A 21,837-nucleotide genomic window follows, 5' to 3' on the forward strand; every position below is an offset into this window, starting at 1 on the left:
GTAAAAGCAACAATGCTTTGATGAAGAAGCTGGCAAGACAACTCATTGAAGGTGCCATCTCAAATGCAAGGGGGGGATGAAGTGGGAGAAAAGAAAAAGAAAAAGGGAGAATCACATCAACTAAGGAAAATTAGAACACTTCTGGGTGCTGAGTGGCTACTCTAACACACTTCACAGAATCATCAAATTGTGTAGTACAGAAGAGGGCCTTCAGCCCATTAAATCAGTTCCACAAAAATATACTACCCTACATTATGGGACCAGTACACAAAAGTTAGACTAACATTCAATGCTGTAACATTTCAAGTATTCAGCCAAGTACTTTTTAAGGGTTGTGAGATTTCTCGCCTTAACTACCCTCCCACGCAGTGCATTCCAGAACCCCACCACCCTCTGGGTGAAAAGGTTTCTCCCCCCTCTCCCCCAACCTCAAATCCTCTCTAAACCTCCTGCCTTTCAGTTTAGAATTATACCCTTCCACTTTTGACCATTTGACTAAGGGGAACAGCTACTTTCTATTCAACAGACCCACGCTCCTCAATCTTAAACACCTCAGTAATGTTTCCTCTCAGCCTTCTCTGCTCCAAAGAAAACAACCTGAACTTATCCAGCCTCTTCCTTCATAGCTGAAGTGCAATATCCTGGTAAATTTCCTTTACACCCCCTCCACAGCAATCACATTCTTCTTCAGAGCAGTGACCAGAACTGCTGAATTCTCTAGCTGTGGTCTAAACAAAATTCTGTGTAGCTCCAACATGATCTATGTTCATATAATCTAGGCCACAGCTGAATGGCAAATGTCCCGTATACCTCCTTAACTACCCTACTAATCTTCCCCATCACCTTCAGGGAACTGTGGACAAGCACCGCAAGATCCGTCTTCCTCAGATCGTCCTAGCATCTTGACATTCATTGAGTACTCCCTCATCTTGATCTTTCTTCCAAATGCATCACCTACATTTATCAGGGTCAGATTCCATCTGCCACTAATCTGTCCTTTTTACCATCTATATCGGAACACCTTTCCTCCTCGCTGTCAAGCCTCCAGCCAATTTTTGTTTCAACTGTTAACTTATTTATCAACTTCCTTACATTCTTATCACATTTATAAGAAACAATCACAAACAATATAGCACTCCTTTCAATAGCTTAGGGAGCTCAAACTCTACTCTAGTGGCATCAGTGCATAATTCACCAGATTTTGCACTGGAATGAAATTACTATCAACTATGCAAACATCAGCAGGATGTACCCTGTTTTGTATTAAACTGGCAGTTCAGGTCCCATGCCCCCACCTCAGACAAGCAGTAGAGATCCATAACACTGTACAATGCAAGATAGACAAGATAAACCTAATGTTCACAAAAATTTCTGTGTGAATTACCAATTTCTGTCAAAGGAAAGAAGTTACTTAATAACTTGTACTTCAAGAATTAAAAGATTAGAAAAACACTCACCTGATCCAATTTACGTTTCAGGGTAGCAACTTCTTTCTGATTTGAGAATGTGATATCAAGACCAGGAGATATGGCGTAGACAAACTCAATATCATGTTCTTTTGCAGCAGATATTAGCTGCATCAATTGTTCTGGAACAGATTTGATCACATTATGAACAACATCAAAAAGGGAGAGAAAAAACCTCAATGCTAGAAAGGAGACAACAGTGCAGAGCTAACTGAATTGACATACAAGAGCATTTATCAAGCACATGCTGGCAGATGCTCACACTGCACTGGAAGAGAAGAGCACAGGCAACGATTTCCACCCTCATCCATTTCTAGACGGAAAGGACATAACCGCAAATACAGCAACTTGCAAAGAATTGTCAGGTTAGCTTTTTGGAAATCTCCTCTTAGACATTAGTTAAATCGTCTCTGAGAGAAGGAGAATTATATCCATGTTTTACAATATTGCTGTAGAATCCACTACTTAATCAGATTAATGAAATAACAAACAAAGGACTGCTGACATTCTGTTTGTACTAGTTTGCTCAATGATGTCACTACCCAGAGGCCATATTTGCTGACTTTATACTAGTTACCAATATTGCCCCCACACTAATTTACAGATGAAGTTATAATTCATAGCACAAATCTACAAGCTCAGCCCAAAACCGGCAACCTACCTCCTCAAATCCAGATATCAAATATCACCTCCTTTGTACTGATTTCACTAGCACATGGCAGCTTCAGTATAATTGTTACCAAACTTGAACGCATTCTAGCAGTCAATTAAATACATACTGATACAGAAGCCACAAAGACAAGTCATTCACACTTGGCTGGGCAGTATGGCTTTGAAATTTCACTACCATACATAAGCTGCTTTCACAAACTTATGTCGCTTGTAACTGGAAGACAAGTGCAACCTATATAAAAGATGAAGAAACTGGGAATTGAGGGTAGATTATCTTAGACAAATACATCGAAAACACACTCTTTTGAAGGTCAGTTACATTAAGAATGAACTCCCTTAATACTCATAATAGAGAGTGATATTAAAAACATCAGAATGGAATGTTAGATGTTGAAAGGTTATGTGGATAGAGTGCAAAAGTTAAGATGCAATCCAAAGTCACCCATCAGATTACCATATGATACAGGAGGCACAAGCCATTGTGTGGTCTATTGGTGCTGTTTCTTATACTACCGACACCTTCAGCAACATCATCAACTAACTACAGGTGTTTTTAAAAGAAATGGAAATTAATATGCAAAACAGTGCTTGGTAATTCTGGAACCACCACACTATAGGGCTCACCTGCTTCTTCAACAGAGTACATTTCCCGCCAGAACATCCTATGCTTGTAATCATCCTTTGGTGCATACAGGTACGTGTTCAATCCCCACTTGCGCATTCTGTTGAATGAGGTGACCAACATTAGATGCACAAATGAAACTCCCTCATTGAAAGCATCCAAAGCTAGGAGTACTGAACACAAACTGGGTTACAATCACTGATGCCAGCAAAAATTGGAAAAACCCAAGATATTCACTCTTAACAGCAATTTAAAACGGAACACAGTGTAACTACTGTAAAACAGGAAAATTGTAAATCCAAAAAATGCAAGCTAAATCAGGAGATACACAAAAGCAACACAAGTTCAAAAAGTAAACAAGCAAATTTTGGACAGTGTCATGAAAGTATTCACACAGAAAAGTGGTCAAATTTCACACTAATTAACTTCCCAGTAACCAATAGAGACAAATGCTTGGAATCACCAAGTTAGGTAATTTGAAATGGAGCAAATCGCTTTCAGCATTTATCTTGTATTCTCATGAAGCACTGATTCGGTTAAGACATTGGGAAAGGAAAGCAAGTACTCAAAAAGGTTCTGTTCTAACACTACTTTGAGAATTTTTGAGCAGAGTCACCTGTCAGGCTTATTTAGAAGGCCATCCAACTTTAATATGTGAGCACTTATAATGGAAATCTTACCTTCGGAACAGTTCCTTCCTCTGCTCCATGCTCCAAGGGCGGCCATAAAATCCTAAGAAAAAGCAAAACTGCACATCAAAATGAATTCAATTACTTAAAATAATTCAACTTAACTAATCTGATTAATAAAAGTGCCCAAAAGATTGACAGTGCTCATTAATAGTTTTAAGTCGTAATCAGGAAGTAAAACAAGTACAAAGCAATACAAAGCCATCACATTACAGAATGGTGAAAACTTTAACATGACAGGAGCTCAGAACTCCAAACCAAAAAAATATGTATACTACTTTATAAATGTATCAATATATTTGCCACTGTTCCTTAAAGTCGTGTCTTCAAATTCACCTTCAGAAAATTGAGCACATCTTCATATTGACACTTCAGTGCACCAGTAGCTTAGCTCAAAAGGCTAGTTACTGAAGAATAGAGTACAACTTTTAAAAAACATTTTCACAAGCATTTTTGCAGTAATGTTACACACTACAAGCATATAGATCCTAACCCAACATTTAAAACTTTTATTAAATAAGCTGGACCGTTAGGAATGCTATCTTTCAGATGTTAAACTGAGGCACTCTGTCCAAGTCGCTAAGTGTGATGGAATACTTTCTACTTGCATAAATGAATTCAGCTCCAATAGCATCTAGGATAAAGCACCCCATTCACCACATTAAACAACCCCATGCTCCACTTCAATAGTGACAGCCATGTGTACCACATACGAGATAGAGGGCAGCAACTATGGTAGCACCTTCCAACCTTGGAACCTCTATCACCTACAGGGGCGAAGGGAGCAGAAACATGGACACACCGTTACCAAGCCACACATGGATCTACATTATCACATCATCATTGCCGCTGAGTCAAAGCCTTGGGACACCCTTCCTAAAATCACTCACTCAATTCATCAACTAAAGTGGTTCAAAGTGGCCAGAGAGTTCCAATGATGTGGTACTCGCAGCACTATTGTCTATCACTATGAGGTGGATGCAAAGGCATACTGCACATTTTCAAATCTTTGAAGGGGGGCAGGCAGGTTGATATGATGATCAATAAAATATATGGTGTACTTGGCTTTGTAAATAAGAGTATTAAGTCATTCTAGACCTTTACAAATCACTGGTTAAGCCCTCCATAACAATGCACAATTCTAACCACCACAGTTCAAAAACTAAATCAATGCCTTAGTCAAAGTACAGAGGGGCTTTCCAAGGTTAAGCACTTAGTTCTGCGAAGCAGTGGGATTGTTCTCCAAAGAAGGACAGAATTTCAAGAGGATACCGATTAGAGGTAGAGGTATGCAGAGTAAGATGAATTGGTAAACAGAGATCATAATCTAACATGGCAAAAACTGAAGCAGAAAATTAAGAGAAATCTCTATGACATGGTAAGGTCCAAAATGCTTTCTGAAAGGATGGTGGAAACAAATGGCAACTGAACCTGAACTTAATCAGATCTATTTGCAAAGTTACAATGGCATGGCTGGAATATGGGATGAAATCGGACAGCTCTTTCAAAGAACGAGTCAGGCGACTTCCGTTTATGCTGATCTGGTATGACAATTTGCATTGACACTTCCACTGGAATGTCGAGATCAGATTTTCAGTTGCAATGTGTTTAAATCAGGTTGTAATGTACGCAAAGATCATTCACTGAAACAAATGCCCCTGAACACAGTAGAACAACTGCTATCCTCACAACCTGAGAATTAAAACATTGTACAAGTTTAATATCATCATGCAGCAATCCACCAATAACCCATTTAAAGCTTGTTTTGAATCCTGTCATAAATAGGAAGAAGGGAAATTAACATGATGCACAAATTGCCAAGTTTCAAATTACTCCATTCTTACTTGTATTTTATACTTAAAATGAAAACCACTATTATTCCCCAATTAGCAAAAGGAAATCATGTTGAAATTTTAGCTAATAGCGGCATTTCAGTTGCACCTGCTTCCAACTTTTTGTTGCTGAAGGAACAAAATATTCGAATATGCTTCTGCAAAATAATGGATTAGTCATAAATATCCAATGGAAAAACAATTAGCATCCTAATACCACTGAATGACTCAACGGCAACATGAAAATTAGGATTTTTTTGGCTATAATTTAAGTTCCTAACTGCATGGATAAATTTGTGCCTGGTGAGGTACTTGGCTAGCTGGTGTTAGAAGTCCACTGTGTAACGAATTAGTGATCTTGAGTGGGAGAATCTATTCCAGTTCTGCACTGAAACAACACAAAAGCCACTACCCTGTTTATCGAACGCGTGACAACTAGCCCAAGCTTGGGAAGGGAAACAATTGAGAAAACAAATTAGCCCAATCTCTCCAGCTTTATATATTGTGAACACGTACATAGAAATATTACCTTTAACCATAATATACCCCCATGTTTGGAAACCTGTGACTGATGTCTGCTGCCTGTGTTCATGCGTTACCAGTCACTTGGACGAAGACAAAGTACTGCTGAATAGGACACAAAATTCAAAAACTCTAGTGACATTAATTTTATACAAAAGAACCAAACTAGTTTTTGCTACAATCTAATTATTTCCACTTTTAAATCAGTTTCAGTGCTGACATTTGAGAGTTATTATTTTTTCTCTTATTAAACATGCACCTGTTATTTAGAAAAGTAAGAGGAGACTTGACTGAAACATAAAAGATCCGAGGTGTGTTCATCCGATAGGATGGATTTGAAAAAGATACTTCTTCTTGTGAAGCAACCTAGAACTAAGGGGCACTGGTTAACAATAAGAATTCCCCACTTGAGCAGGAATAAGTAGGAATTTCTCAGGGTCGTGAATATTTGAAACTTGCCAAAGGCAGTGGAAGCAGAATGCTTGAACATTTTTAAAGGCAGAGGTAGATGCAGTCTTGTTGAGCCATGATCCTATTGAATGGCAAAAGGGGACCTACTTCTGCTACTACTACTCAAGTTTGTTACTACAGACCATTAAAGACAATTTTTTCCCATAAAAACAGAGAAGAACAGCAGCCAATGGTTCCACAGTTTGTGATGCTAACAGGGAATGCTAATGAAAGGGTCAGGTTCCTACAAGTAAGGAGGAAACTGAATTGAAGAATCATACAAAAGATGTTCTAACCACAGTGCTGGGCATGACTTTCAAAATAACAAAGTGACCACAAATAGTTTTGGACTAGGCAGCTGAAGAGGAAAATAAATTAGTTAAAAAATGACAATAAAAGAATACATGATTCCAACTCTCAAAAACAACAGCTCAATAGATCAACATTTCCCCCCCGCCCCCTAATAGAAAACAGCAGAGTAATTATGGGGTAATCACAACAATGTTTGACAGGCAAAACAAATAAAAAATGTTGCCAATTATTTATGACTTCTCATTTTAAATCCTAATTGGAGAGATGTTGGCTGTACGGTAACATAACTGGACTAGCAATTGAGAAGTTCAGTCGACTGGGGACATAGGTTCAAATCCTAACATGGCAGATGGTGAAATTTGAATTCTATTAAAAACCTACAATTAAAAGGTAGCCTGATGGCATTATTTTTTTTAAAAATCTTGCTCACTAGTGTCCTGTGCCTGATCTGGTTGACACATGATCCCCAAAGTGGTTGATTCTTAATTGCCCTCTGACATGGTTCTGCAAGCCATTCAGTTCAAGGGCAAATAGCAGTAGACAATAAATGCCGGCCACGCCAGAGAAGCCCACCTCCTATGCAAGAATAAAAAGCCCAGGATGATGGTTGCCTGTAATAAATCCAAAGGCTTCCAAAATATCTAAAGAAATGTTTTCACCTTTTAAAAATCAGCCTATTTTACACCGAGAAAGTTTTGGAAGTACATGAATTTTTCTCACAAGTACAGAAGTAGAGATCCTTTAGACATTCCGCATTCGACTTAGCCAAAAACAGACTGCAGTCAAAATTGAAAGTTTTGCTTTCACCTGGAAGTCCCAGGAGGATTTCATTTCTTTCCCCATGGACATGATTTACAGATAGGATTTATACAGCTTTTCCATTAAATATAAGTCTAATTTGGAAACTGGTAGATTACTTGAAGCAAAGCAGTCAACCAAGAGCGAGCCAGCTTTCTTGTCAATGCCAAAGAAAACAGGTACATCCCAGGTGAATAGAATAACACTGAGGAAAAATGCATTACTTCAGATCACATTTGTATGTCACAGCAATGCTCCAAACACTTCACAAAATGACCTTTATCAGCAATAATTTTCCAGGTTTTAAAATAATTTGAAGTCATATGGCTCAATTGAGGAACATGGTTATGTGCGATAGCTTCTGTTAGCAACGGGACTTATTCACATTTGGTAAAATCAGTAACGAGCTTTACTTTGAAAGTACACCTGAACTGCCAGAGGAAATAAACATAGTACAGTTCTCGAGTACTTTTATATGCAACAACATACATCATATGGCTTTGCATGAATTGAAGCAGTCAATGGGATTACAACCTTGTCATCTATATTCGCTGCTTTCTTTAGAATTGCACGTGTATTATGGGAGTTTACAGGCATAAGTTTCTGACGTCAAAAGTGTACATGGCAATAGTGACCTGCGAGTCAGCATAACCATCACACTGCAGAACCAAGAGCCTGAAGCAACAATTCAAGTTGTATAATTCGAGTATTTGATTACCAAGATCATATGTAGAATGAAGATCAAATGGATTTGGCATCAAGGTTTTGAAAGGAAACAAACTACTAATGCATGCTAATCTAAAAATTAGAAACCCTTGCAGTCCAATGTACTGACAACTCTCACTGAAAGCCTGCACATTCCAATTCTACTAGCCATGACAATATAATTGAACTACGTAATATGCATAACTTGAGTAGACCTACTGTCTTTACACAGAGCTAAAATTAAGATATCAAACCTGCTCAACGATTAGCCTATTCTACAGTACACAATACCACAACTTGTTCCCTGTCAAAACACAAATAGCAATGAAAGCATTTTTTATATGAACGTCACGGGTATAAAGGATCAAATCTGATCTATTCTACATATCTATTTGCACAATTCTAAGCACAATTAGAAGCTATTCCCAGCCGACATTAGCTTTAAAGATAAGGTAAGGAAAAGTTAAGGAAAAAAATCCACAGAATAAGACTCATGTCTCTGACAGCAATGATCAAGAAGATTGGACACAGAGGAAAGAATCATAAAAGCCTAAAAGTCAGAATTTCACTGAATGGGTTAAGATGTTAAGGAACTGCAGGAGAAAAATATTAAATTCTCTCCTTGCGTCTTTTGATTTTACACTATCATGCAGGTTTTTACAAAAATAAATTAGAGATGTGGAGAATCAAGCTGTTGATATTTGCTTTAAAAACTTCTCAGCTAAGTAAGATAGAATCATACAGCATGGAAACAGACCCTTTGGGCCAACTCACCTGCGCCGATTACCACTTCCTCTGGCAGCTCATTCCATACCTCTGAATAAAAATGTTACCCCTCAGAACCTTTGAAAATCTCTCCCCTCTCACCTTAAACCTATGGCCTTTAGTTTTGGACTCCCCCCACCCCTAAGAGGAAATCTCGGCTAGTCACCCTATCCATGCCCCTCATGATTTTAAAAACTTCTACAAGGTCACCCCTCAGCCTCCAATACTCCAGGTTGGAAAGTCCAGGCCTATTCAGCCTCTCCCTGCAAGTCAAACCCTCCAGTCCTAGCAAGATCCCGATAATTTTTTTCTGAACCCTCTCCAATTTAATAACATCCTTCCTACAGCATAGCGACCAGAGCTGTATGCAGTATTCCAAAAGTGGCCTCACCTACATACTATACAACCTCAACACGACATCCCAATTCCTATACTCAGTGATCTGAGCAATGAAGGCAAGCATGCTAAACACCTTTTTAACCATCCTTTCTACTGGTGATGCAACTTTCAAAGAACTATGTACCTGAAACCCTAGGTTTCTCTGTTCAGCCCTACCATTAATATAGTAACTCCTGCCCTTGTTTGTTTTACCAAAATGCAATACCTCACAAATATCCAAATTAACCCCATCTGCCATTCAGCCCGAACAGTCCAAATTCCAAAGTTATTTGCTTTGCATCAATGTACTTTCCTGCCTACCTCTGACTTGCTTTGGGTTTCAACCAGAATTCAGAATGAACAAGAAAGGTGGTGGAAACACAGTGATTTCAACGTGAAACTACAAAGGCAATTTAAAAAAAGCTTGTAGAGGCAGGATATAGTAAAAAGGAAAGGATTGCTCTCAGAACTGACTTGGACTTGATAGACCAAATGACCGCCACAACATAATTAGTCTGACGCAAACTGCTAAGATTTAACATAATTAAAATTCACAATCTTTCATCAACTCACAAATATAATAAACATTCAGCAAATCAGAGGCTCAACGACAGTACAAAATATTTCTGCTTCAAACAGATTGAAAACCTCCCAAAATGGCTGTTAAAACATGCCGAGAAAGGAAATTTGAGATCCAACAGGACACCTGAATTTAAGTGATATAGCTTATATTTTGTAATAAGACTACTGTGTCGTCACATTATTCTTTTATAATTAAAAACAAAATCTAGATCTCGATACAGAACATTACCTCCTAGGCCCTTTGTTTGTACTGTTAGTCAAATACTATTGGTTCAAGACTTCAGAGCAGACATCTTGTGAACTGTCTTGTCTCTTCCCTGTCATCACTGAAGCAGAACTTTGTCGTCACAGCATGGGAACTTCAAACAAAATGTCTGCCTCTGAGCTGCTAAAAGCCTAATAGTCTGAAAGTGGCTAACACCAGGGAAAGGTTCATTGATCTGCACAGAGGGTTTTCCTCATATTAGGATTATCTGAGAACTCAGTCCAAGATTTTTCCTTTTAATTCTACAGTCAAAATGCTCAATGTCTTCAAACTAAGGAGTAATTTTACAGCAAATTGGTTACATACTTCCATAAGAAACCGTCCCTTCAAAGTTGAATAGAAGGCCTTTCATTTAAAGCTTTTCTACCAACAAACATTAATTTGTGTTGGCTTAATTTCACATGAAGGTCAAAGGTGCAAAATTTTACATACGTTACTGATGAATAATCCAATACATAAGGATAATTTCAGTTGAGCAGAACTTGAAATTGGTAAATAACTTTCAGGTATTAAGGTAACTGGACACCAAAATACTTCAGTCATTTATGTGGGCAAACAATGTTAAACACTGCTCTCCATCAATCTCAGCAACGTGTATAATTGAAAGAAAGGGGTCATTCCAAAAGCAGAACTATGATTACACATTGTTGACTGGTCCGCAAAACTTATTATTTCAGCACCCCCCCACACCCAAGCTAAAACTCCAGAGTTCCACAAGTGTCATACAAGCACATACACAACACTGAGCTGTGCCCTACAAATACAACAAGAAAAGTATCATGACAAATGTCAACATGTAGATATTGTCAAATCAACCTGTTAAGAGATGTTATGACAACCTGTGCTGCAGGCGCGAATTAAACCCAGGCCTCCTTGTTCAGGAGGTAGGAACACTACCATTTGAATACAATGGCCCCTGACACTAATACGTGTACTTTTCTAAGCACCTTCTATTCAATTACCCACTAAATTAAATCAATGATGACAGCAAATACATTTCTGCTGTTAGATATCTCTCACTGGGCTTGAATAACTAGGATATGGTTCATACACAACTGCGCTACTTAACAACACTTGCAACATAAACTGGAATTATGGAGTACAGCAAGACGAATCTATACCTTATTATGAATCAAGTACATTTCTAGGGATTCATATGCACAAAGTTCTAGTTACGAAAAGAATAAATTTTTCTGAAGAACATATTTAACGAACATAACTCAATCAATCTCCATCTTGTCAGCAGGCTTTGTTTAAGAAACAAAATGCGTTCTACTTTTTATACCCTTTTAAAGTGAATCACTAAATCTTAGTTCAATCACTGGACTAAAGGCAAATTTTTAAAAACTAATTAGCTACATGCTTGAAGTTTTTCTGAATTGGAAGTAAGGTATTCTGCAAATCAGAAAAACTTTAAGATAACAGTTCACTGTCCACATTCTGAAAATTCTCTACAATCCTCCCATTAGCTATCCCCTTATCACCAAGCAACTGAGTTTGTGAATCCTTTTCAGTCAAAATGCTTGCAACATTGAACAAAACATTTGTCATTTATCAAAACAGGCATAACATTCTTATCATTAATTCTGCACTCATTTCAAAAATCCTGCCTCACCCTTAGACCCCAACTGAAAACAAGACAAATCTCTGGAATGATATCAATTGCTTGTCACTATGGTATCAATGGCAAAATCTTCCTTCCTACATATATCCAATTACTTAAACGTCTACTTTATTTCACCACAGTACTGCATTACTCCATTCAACAATATCTACCAGAATAAGCAATACAAAATGTAGCCCATCCAAACGCAGAGATTTTCCACAGGAAAAATTACAATATAAAATGAAACTACAGCAATAACATTCATCCTTGCAAGAACACAACAGAAAATTACTACACAACGTTTCATTAATACAATAAAATGATCACAAAAGGAAAACGTTTGCCCACGCTGACTCAGCAAGATCAACCTGTGCCTTATGCTATAGCCCTGAAAATTATTAATTTGGGGTTGGCTAAATTGTGACACCCTGTACCTCTCCAAGATCATAAGTGAAGAGTTCCCCCAATAAAATAGGGGGCATGGGAGATTACAGTTGAGTTCAGTAGTCCTACTAGCATTCAGTGTCCACCAACAATCAATTACTGTGTTCACAATTAGAAAGGAATCTTTGGACTTTTCCTCCTCTTTGACCTTGGAAGTGGAGAAGTCAGGTTAAAATAATTACCGCATTAAAGAGGGAGGACCTGCCAGGCTGCACGGGTCTATCGCAGACAGTACATGGCTCAGAAGAATAATTCCTTTACCCCGCCCCCCCAGGGTCGGGGATGCAGGACGAGAAGAAAAACATATTGATCAATATTGAAACAATTCAGGTACGCACAAGTGCATGGCGCGCCGATCAAATAACCCCGAACACCCGAGATAAGGGAAGATGGAGCAGACTTCCCCTTGCCCCGAGACAGGGCCATTATTGTGATGTCACAGTAATCACCGCCCTGCCTCCGCATCAAAGAAAACAGTCTAACATCAAAATAAACCGCACTTTTGACACTATGTCGAAGAAATCTTTGAAAAGTGTTAGCTGTCTCGCATCCAGTTAGCAGTGAAACACAGAATCAGCACCAAGAGACGGAGCGGGTGGGCAATCCTTACCTTCCACAACCCCGCACAGGAATTTCTTCTTCTCGCCGCCAACAGGATCGGGACGTTGGGACAGAGGGCGATTATCAAGTCCGCCATTGGCCGTGGCCGACTCTTGAGGGGGTGGATCAGCAGAGGCGGCCGCTGCGTCGCCAGCCGGGTTCGAATGGCTGGTCTCGGAGTCCGGAGGGCCAGGCCCGGGTGTCGGGGCGGGAGCAGGGTTGGAGTCAGTGGGGGGTACAGTATCAGTGTCGCCCTCCTCCGGCCCTCCGGCCGCCTTCTCTTTCTGCACCATCGACAGCTCGGAATGAGCGGATCCGCGCATCAAACCCGGGCAATTCCCTACACTGCGTCCGCCCACGCAAACAACGGTGTAAATTCTAAAATTTAAAAAATACTAAATATACTTATTTATAAAGTAATATTATCCCAGTGCTTTATCTATATTAAATATTTTTTCCCCTCAGACGCTCGCGAATCTTTGCCTTCCGTCCCTTGTTGTCCCGCAAAGCACGCTGGGACTACCCCACCCCCACCCACTCCGCATGCGCAGTTAGCACAACCACCGAGCCTTCACACAGAAACTACGATATTTTTTCAGTCAGAGCCTCCATTTTTAACGTTACTGCTAATTTCGCAGTGAAAACCTCCTCGTTTGACGTTTATTTTAATGTTTTACTGTTGGGTATTGTCCCGGCGGGGGTTGACGGGAGGCAGACTGCGCATGTGCGTCATCTCTATCACCTCGAAGTAGTGACAGAAAATTGATTCTTTCACCGAAGTAAATAGAAATTAATATATTCTTGTTGCTTTACTGTAGCTATCCGTGTTTATTTTCTGTGTTCCGGTCCAGTTTTTTAAAAATATATAATTTCCTTGTCCTGAACGGGATGCTGGGAGTTGGTATGACGCTCCTGCGCAAGTGCGGAAACCGCCTGAAACCAGTGTCAACCGGTTTATTAAAACGCCCATTTTTATTCGCAAATACTTTTTCAATTTTTAGGAAAGAAATGCTTTATGGTCAATCAATCGCTTCTTATTTCGTGGTAATTCTTGGTTGTGATTTTCTGAAGGTCCAAAACTTAATTGTTTCGAGATTCGCGTATGTTAATGTTCCTTTTTTAATGAAAGTGGTGTTTGCGGCTTTGCCATAGTACGCAGGCGCAGCAATCGGGGCGGCTACAATCGGTATCACGCATGCGCTTCAATCATTCTCACCGATGGGGAGTCGGGAATATGCAGTTAACCAAGTCCGGAATTCCTTGTGCACGTGTGCTTGGGCTCTAACCCAGCCTCCGGTGAAACAGAGGGAGGAAGGGCCGAGAGGGAAAAAAAAATCGCTCGGTTGTTATTTAACTTGCTCTTTCAGCAGTTACTATAGCAACTGATCCCTCCTTTTCACTCCTCCAATCGTTAACTTGCTGTGCTTTGCATTAGGTCGTGTGAGAGCCCTTTCTCTAAGGGCAGTGGACTGGGGGTGGGGAATATTATAGCATAAACAAACTTTGTGCAAGAACTGGTGATATCGAATCCCTGGACAAAATACAACTGAGTAATCATCGTTTTTAGTCTCTTTGTAGTTGTAACCCCAGTTGTATTTTGGAAAGCAAACGTTTTTCAATGTCAGAGAGCAGAAGCTTTCTTGTCCTTGAATTATTAGCTGAGCCATGTTTGCTCCCAAATGTAATTTTATCTAATAATTTTATTATGATTAATGGTATAAATTTACTGAATTTTGCAACTTCTGCAGAGGAATACAACGGGAAACATATTTAAACATCTGTCCTTCGCCCTGCCTTCCCTCCACACCACTAAAAAAATGGTTCTAAGATAAACTTAATATTGAGGTGGAAAATGTAACCAACCATGAAAGGATTTAAAATGAATAAATCCCTAGAGATAGATGGAATTTATGAATGTGGGGAGACCAACATTTGTAAAGCTGTTATTCTAAAGCAGTTAGTGGATGCTGGGCAGTTCTGAATTCAGAAGCAGGCTAATATGATGCCAGCATTCAAAAACTGAAAAAAGTCCTGAGGAAGGGTCACCGAATCAAAACTTAACTCTGATTTCCCTTCACAAATGCTGTCAGACTTGCTGAGCTTTTCCAGCAACTTCTGTTTTTGTTTTGAAAAATGCATAAGTCTGATTCAAATTCTATGTAGAATACGGAATTAATTTTGAGAAGTAAATTGAGGATTAGAGGTTAAACAGCTTTTGGATGTGGAAGATCCTGCCTGCCCAAATTCCTTGAAATCTTTGATGAAAGTTACAATCCAAGACACTAGTAAATCCTAAAGTGTTTGTGCTTAAACTTCAAATAAAAAAAACACCATTTGAGAAAGTTCCAAATGAAAAATTAAAACTCAAAGCATTTGCTTTGGCTGGCTCAGTGGTTAGTACTGCTGCTTCACAGCACTAGGGACCTGGGTTCAATTCCACTCTCAGGTGACTGTCTGCGTGGAGTTTCCTTCCACATTCCAAAGTTGTGCAAGTTAGGTGGATTGGCCATGCTAAATTGCCTCATAGTGTCCGGGAATGTGTAGGTTAGCTGTGGGAAATATAGGGTAGGGGGATGGGTTTGTGTGTGATGCACTTCAGAGGGTCAGTGTGAACTTTGGCCAAATGGCCTGTTTCCACACTGTAGGGATTCTATGGAAGCATTTGAGATTCAGGGAAAGTCTTGTCTATTGTGTGGAGAAAACCTGTTCATATATAGTTTTCCTTTTCCCTTACAACTTTGGAATATCACAAACACTTATCAGCCAATCAAATACTTTTTACATGTCACTGTTGTTGTGGGATAGGAGACTAAGAGGTGTTTAGAAAACAACAGACTTCCACTTTGTTAGAAAGAGCAGATGTGCAGAGTATTTCTTAATGGACCGAGATTAGAAATTGCAAATGTAGGGACCTGGATGTCTTCATCAATAAGGCACATAAGGCTTACATGTGTAGCAAGCAACAAGGTAGACCAATGTTATGTTAGCATTTATTGCAAAAGCATTTGAGTACAGGGGGAGCAAATGCTTGCTTCAATTCTATAAAGCCTTGGTTAGGCCACATTTGGAGCACTGTGTGCGGTTTTGATCTCCTTATCCTGAGAAGGATGTAATTGCTGTAGCGGGAGTCTAGCAAAGGTTCACCAGACTTGTTGCTAGAATAGTGGAATTGTCCTATGAAGAGATATTGGGAAAAGTAGAGCTGTATTTTCTACAGTTTTGAAGACTAAGAGATGATTTTGTAGAAATTTGTAAAATACTTGAAGAGATAATGCAGATAAGATATTTTGTTTGGTCGGAAGTTGAGAACTAGGGAACACAATTTCAAAATAAAGGAGAAGCCACTTAGAAGAGAGATGAGAGAACTTTATTTACTCAGATGGTAGTGAATCTTCTGAATTCTCTACCCCAGAAGCTGTAGAAGCTCAAATATTGAATTTCTAAATACCAATTACATAAAGGGATATGGGGGTAGTGTCAGGAAAAAACATTGAAGCAGATGATCAGCTTTGATTATATTGAATGCTAGGGCAGGTTTCTTAGGCTTAATGGCCTACTCATGCTGCTTTGTTGCTATAAGGTTAGACCTCTGTCTAGAGAAACCGGAGGAGGCCATTTGCTCCCTGGTCCATATTCTGCTGTTCATTAAGATCATGGCTGATCTGCAACCTAACTGTCTATGCCTGCTTTTGGTTCATTCTTTAATTTCATTGGTTATCAAAAATCTGTTAATTTCAGTTGTCTAATTTCACTCCTGAAAGTTCTGGCTCTCATTTTTAACTTGTCCCCTAATCCAAGACTCTCCAACCAATAGTTTCTCTCTATCTAGTGTGTCTCTTCCCCTTGGTACTTTCAAAACCTCAACTAAATTACCTGTTAACCTTCTGAATTCCAGTAAGTACAAATTTAGTTTGTGAAATCTCCTCCTCATAAATTAACCTTTTGAGCTTACCATCTTGGTAAACCTAAGCTGTGCTCCCTTCCTAAGGTCTACTTTCCTGAACTGCTCACAGTAGTTCTAGGTGTGATCCAATGAGAATGATCTAAGCAAAGTAAGATGAAAAGAAAGGTGAAATTTCAGGTCATCAAGCTAATTTAACAATTTATAACTAGGCTTGAAACTTGGATAGTGGAAGTTTAAGGAGATCCAAGGGATCTGAACAAATGCAGCAGATCTAACCAAAACAGAAGTGTTCAGCAAAGGATGTTAAAATGTTAGAATGTTTAAAAAAAACACAGCAACAACAACTTGTATTCATATAAACATCCTAGGATGCTTCACAAGAACATTATCAAATAACCAACACTGCTTCAAAGAAGAAATTACTAAAATGAAGGCACCAAAATCTGTTGTTCTGTCCCGCTCTGAACTTATATGATCTAGTCTGTCATGGTGGGTAGTCTTGTTTCCGCTTTTGTGCTGCAGCGGTATATAGATAGGGCCTATTTCAGCATGTTTGTCTTTCACACCGGTGGTTGAAAACCAGGCCTCCAGGAATTCTCATGCTTGTCTTTGTTTTGCTTGTCCTAGTACTGTAACATGGTCCCCGTTAAATTGATGTCCTTCTATGTCGCAGTGTATTGAAACAAGGAAGAGTTGGTCATGCCATTTTGCTGTGAGTTGGTGTTCATGTATCCTGGTTTTTGGCGAGTTTCCTGCCCATCTGTCCAATGTAGTGTTTCTTGCAATTGCTGCATGGTATTTTGTATATTACATTTGTCCTGCTCATTGTGGTATGGGGTCTTTCTTCTTTGAGAGTAACTGGTGAAGTGTGGCTTTTGGTTTGTGTGCTATCCTTATTCCATGAGGTCACAGGAATCTTGTAGTCAGTTCTGATGTGTTTCTAATATAGGGTGGGATGGCCAGTGTGTTGAGGCGTACAGTGTCTTTTTGGTGTTATTTATTTGCTAGGCATCGACGGACTAATCTGTTGGGATACCCATTTGCATATGTGTTCCTGTTCGTTTTTGCATGCCTCTGGAGTGTTGCAGTATATTTTTGCTCATTTAAACAGAGTCTTGTCACAGTTCTATTTGTGGACACGGGTGGTTATTGTTATAAATTCAGGGTTTAGTCTGTGTGTGTAGTCTTTCTGTATACGCTGGTAAGGAATTCACTGTTGTTTGTTCATTCCACCATTACATCTAGAAACGGGAGTTGCTTGTTGTTCTCTTCTTCCCTGGTGAACTTGATTTGGTGAATATGCTGTTAATAAGGTGGTGTGTTTCTTCTAACTTTACTTGTTTAATGATCACGAAAGTATCGTCTACCAGGATACACAAACACCAACTCATAGCAAAATGGCACGACCAACTCATCCTCATTTCAATACACTCCGATATAGAAGGACATCAGTTTAACTGGGACCGAGTTGCAGCACTAGGACAAGCAAAAAAAGACAAGCACGAGAATTCCTGGAGGCCTGGTTTTCAACCACCGATGCGATAAACAAACATGTTGAAATTGACCCCATCTACATACCACTACAGAACAAAACCGGAAACAAGACTATCCACCATGACAGACTCACCATATAAATTCAGAGCAGGACAGAACAACAGCGCTTCAGCAGAGGCTAGACAGCACTGAAGATGTCACCTAGAAGGGTGATGAAACATTTGCACAAAAACCAGTCAGCTCGGTGAATCAACCAACAACTCCACTGTAGACAGTACTCCAAAAGTGGCCTCACCAATGTCAATGTCCTGTACAGCTGCAACATGACTTCCCAACTCCTATACTCAATGTTCTGACCAATGAAGGCAAGTGTGCCAAACTCCTCCTTCACCATCCTCTTTACCTGTGATTTACCTGAACCCCTAGGTTTCTCTGTTGGGACGACATTGCCCAAGGCCCTATCATTAACTGTTTAAGCCTCACCCTTGTTCGTCTTTACAAAATGCACACCTCGCATTTATCTAAATTAAACCCCGTCTGCCACTTCTCATTCTATTGAACCAGCTGATCAAGATCCCGTTGTACTCTTAGATAACCATCTTCACTGTCTACTATACCACCAATTTTGGTGTCATCTGCAAACTTACTAACCATGCTTCCTATATTCTCATACAAATCATTTATATAAATGACAAACAACGGTGGACCCAGCATGAATTCCTGCGGAAAACTGATGGTCATGGGCCTGTAGTCCGAAAAACAACACTCCACCACCATCCTCTGTCTTCTTCTATCAAATCAATTTTGTATTCAATTGACAAGCTCTCCCTGAATCCCATGTGATCTACCTTTACTAATCATGCGGAACCATGTCAAAGGCTTTATTAAAGTCCATGTGAACAATGTCTACCATTCTGCCCTCATCTGTCTTGATCACTTCTTCAAAAAACTCAATCATGTTTGTGAGACACAATTTCCCAGGCACAAAGCCATGCTGACTACTCCCTAATCAGATCTCGCCTCTCCAAATGCATGTAAATCCTGTCTCTCAGGATCCCTTCAAACAACACGCACCATTGACTTCTTGCAGCCTTTCTTAAACAAAGGCACAACATTAGCCATCCTCCAGTCTTCTGGCACCTCACCTGTGGGTGTGGGTGATACAAATATCACTGCTAAAGGACCCACAATTTCTTCCCTAGCTTCCCACAAAGTCATAGATTCATAGAGTCATACAGCATGGAAACAGACCCTTTGGTCCAACCAGTCAATGTCGAACATAATTCCAAACTAAACTAGTCTCACCTGCCTGTTCCCAGCCCATATCCCTCCAAACCTTTCCAATTTATGTATCTATCCAAATGTCTCTTAAACCTTGTAATTGTATGTGCATCCACCGCTTCCACACGCGAACCACTCTGTGTTAAAAATTTGTCTCTAATATCATTTTTAAATCTCTCTCCTCTCTCGTTAAAAATGTGTCCCCTAGTCTTGAAATCCCCCATCCAAGGGAAAAGACAACTACCATTAACTCTATATCTCTCATCATTTTATAAACTTCAATCAGGTCATTTCTCAACCTCCCACGCTCCAGTGAAAATAGTCCCAGCCTATCCAGCTTTTCTTTATAACTCAAAACTTCCATACCCAGCAACATCCTGGTAAATCTCTTCTGAACCCTCTCCAGCTTGATAATATCCTTCCTATAACTGGGCGACCAGAACTGGACACAGTATTCCAGAAGAGGCCTTATCAGTGTCCTATACAATCTCAACATGACTTCCCAATTCCTATACTGAAAGGACTGAGCAATGAAGGCATGCATACCAAAAGTCTTTTTAACTATCCTGTCTATATGTGACACAAACTTCAAAGAATTATGTACCTGCACCCCTAGGTCCCTCCTTTCTACAACACTATCCAAGGCCATGGGATTCATTGCACCAAACTGCAACACCTCGCAGTTATCTAGATTGAATGCCATCTGCCATTTTTCAGCCCAGTGACCCAATTCATCAAGATCCCTTTGTAATCTTAGGAAACCTTTTTAAGTCCTAGGAAACACTTGATCATGTCCCAGAGTTTTATGCTTTTCAAGACCTCCAGCACCTCCTCTTCTGCAATGTGGTCTGTTTTATTTCCCTGAGTTCCCTAGCTTTCATGTCTTTCTCCATAATAAATACAGATGCAAAATATTCATGTTGTATCTCTCCTATCTCCTCTGATTCCACACATAGACAACCCTGTCAACTTTTAAGGGGCCCTATTCTCTGCCTAGTTGCTCTTTTGCCCTTAATGTACTTGTTGAATCTCTTTGGATTCTCCTTGACCTTATCTGCCAAGGATATCTCATATCCGCTCTTTGCCCTCCTTATTTCCTTCTTCAGTATACACCTATTCCCCATATACTTCTCAACAGATTCACTTGATCCCAGCTGTCTATACCTGACATTTGCTTCCTTTTTCTTGATCAGAGCCTCAATATCTCTAGTCATCTATTCCCTACTCCTACCAGCTTTGCCCTTCACTCTAACAGGAACATACTGTCTCTGAACTCTCATTATCTCACTTCTGAAAGCCTCCCACTTGCCAGTCGTCTCTTTACCAGTGAACAGTCTATCCCAATCAACTTTTGAAAGTTCCTGTCTAATACTGTCAAATTGGACTTGCTCCAATACAGAATTTTAACTTTTAAACAAAGCTTACCCCTTTCCATAACTATTTTAAAATTAATAGAATTATGGTCACTGGTCCCAAAGTACTTCCCACTAACACTTCAGTCACTTGCCTTGCCTTATTTCCCAAGAGAAGGTCAAATTTAGCTCGTCCTCTAATAGGGACATCTACATGTGGATAAAGAAAATTTTATTGAGCACACGTGACAAATTCCTTCCCATTCAAGTCCTTAACACTTTGGCAGTCTTGGTCTATGTTTGGAGAGTTAAAGTCCCCTACAATTACAAACCTATTATTTTTCCACTTATCTGAGATCTCCAAGACAAAAGTTTCAAGAGGCAACTTTTAATTCATTCATTGGATTTGCAATGCCAGAATGAATAACAAATTCCTAATCGCCCTTCAGAAGCTGATGGATCAGTCACTTCCATTTATTGCTGCAGCATGTGATGAAGATGTTTTCAGAATTTTAGTAGAGAGGGAGCTCCAGGATTTTGAACCAGTGGAGATGAAAAAAATGGTGGTATATTTCCAAGTCAACATTTCAGCATGGTATCAATTATCTGAATGTTTTTCAAGCTGCATTCATCTAGGCAGGTGGAGGATATTCAAACCCAGCTCTCTTTTGTGTCTTGTAGATAGTGGAGAGGTTCTAGGAAGTCAGGAGATGAAATGGGTCACTGCAGAATACCCAGTTTCTAATCACAACATTTTCATGTTTGATCCAATTAAGTTTATGGTAAATGGTGACCTCCAGATTTTAATGGTGGAGAATTTGATGATAGTATTGCTACTGAATCTCAAGAGAAGGCGATTAGACAAACTCATTTGTCAGAGATGATCATTTCCTGATATGTATGTGACATGAATCTGTTAAATTCCTTGCAATAAAAGCAAAATTCTGTAGATCTGGAAATTGAAACAAGCAGAAAATGGAGGAAAAACTCACTAGGTCTGGCAGTGTCTCTGGAGAGAGATTCAGAGATACATTTTGAGTTTGATATGACTCTTCTTCAGAAATCACTTGGGATGTTTTACTATGTTAAAGGTGCAAG

At 39.5% G+C, this 21,837-nt stretch overlaps 2 protein-coding genes across 4 annotated transcripts in view; one reads left to right on the forward strand and one right to left on the reverse strand.

The window, feature by feature from the left end:
• The window catches only part of oga (O-GlcNAcase), a 58,190-nt gene extending 44,983 nt beyond the window's left edge, over positions 1 to 13,207 (reverse strand). For both annotated transcript variants that reach the window (XM_048608854.1, XM_048608853.1), the window contains exons 1-4: positions 12,719 to 13,207; positions 3,441 to 3,492; positions 2,763 to 2,860; positions 1,458 to 1,588 (exon numbers count right to left, since the gene is read on the reverse strand). In XM_048608854.1, coding sequence (XP_048464811.1) covers positions 1,458 to 1,588; positions 2,763 to 2,860; positions 3,441 to 3,492; positions 12,719 to 13,031 — 594 coding nt within the window. In that variant the 5' untranslated portion in view covers positions 13,032 to 13,207. The remainder of the gene's footprint in view (positions 1 to 1,457; positions 1,589 to 2,762; positions 2,861 to 3,440; positions 3,493 to 12,718) is intronic.
• A 464-nt stretch (positions 13,208 to 13,671) lies between these two features.
• ldb1a (LIM domain binding 1a) overlaps positions 13,672 to 21,837 on the forward strand; it is a 104,128-nt gene continuing 95,962 nt past the window's right edge. The window contains exon 1 of one of the 2 annotated variants that reach the window (XM_048608855.1): positions 13,672 to 13,752. The gene's annotated coding sequence lies outside the window, so the exon portion shown is untranslated. Of the gene's footprint in view, positions 13,809 to 21,837 lie in introns of both variants that reach the window. The other variant, XM_048608856.1, reaches the window with a different exon arrangement.

This window comes from Rhincodon typus, chromosome 20, assembly GCF_021869965.1.
Source record: "Rhincodon typus isolate 14 chromosome 20, sRhiTyp1.1, whole genome shotgun sequence".
NCBI lineage: Eukaryota > Metazoa > Chordata > Chondrichthyes > Orectolobiformes > Rhincodontidae > Rhincodon > Rhincodon typus.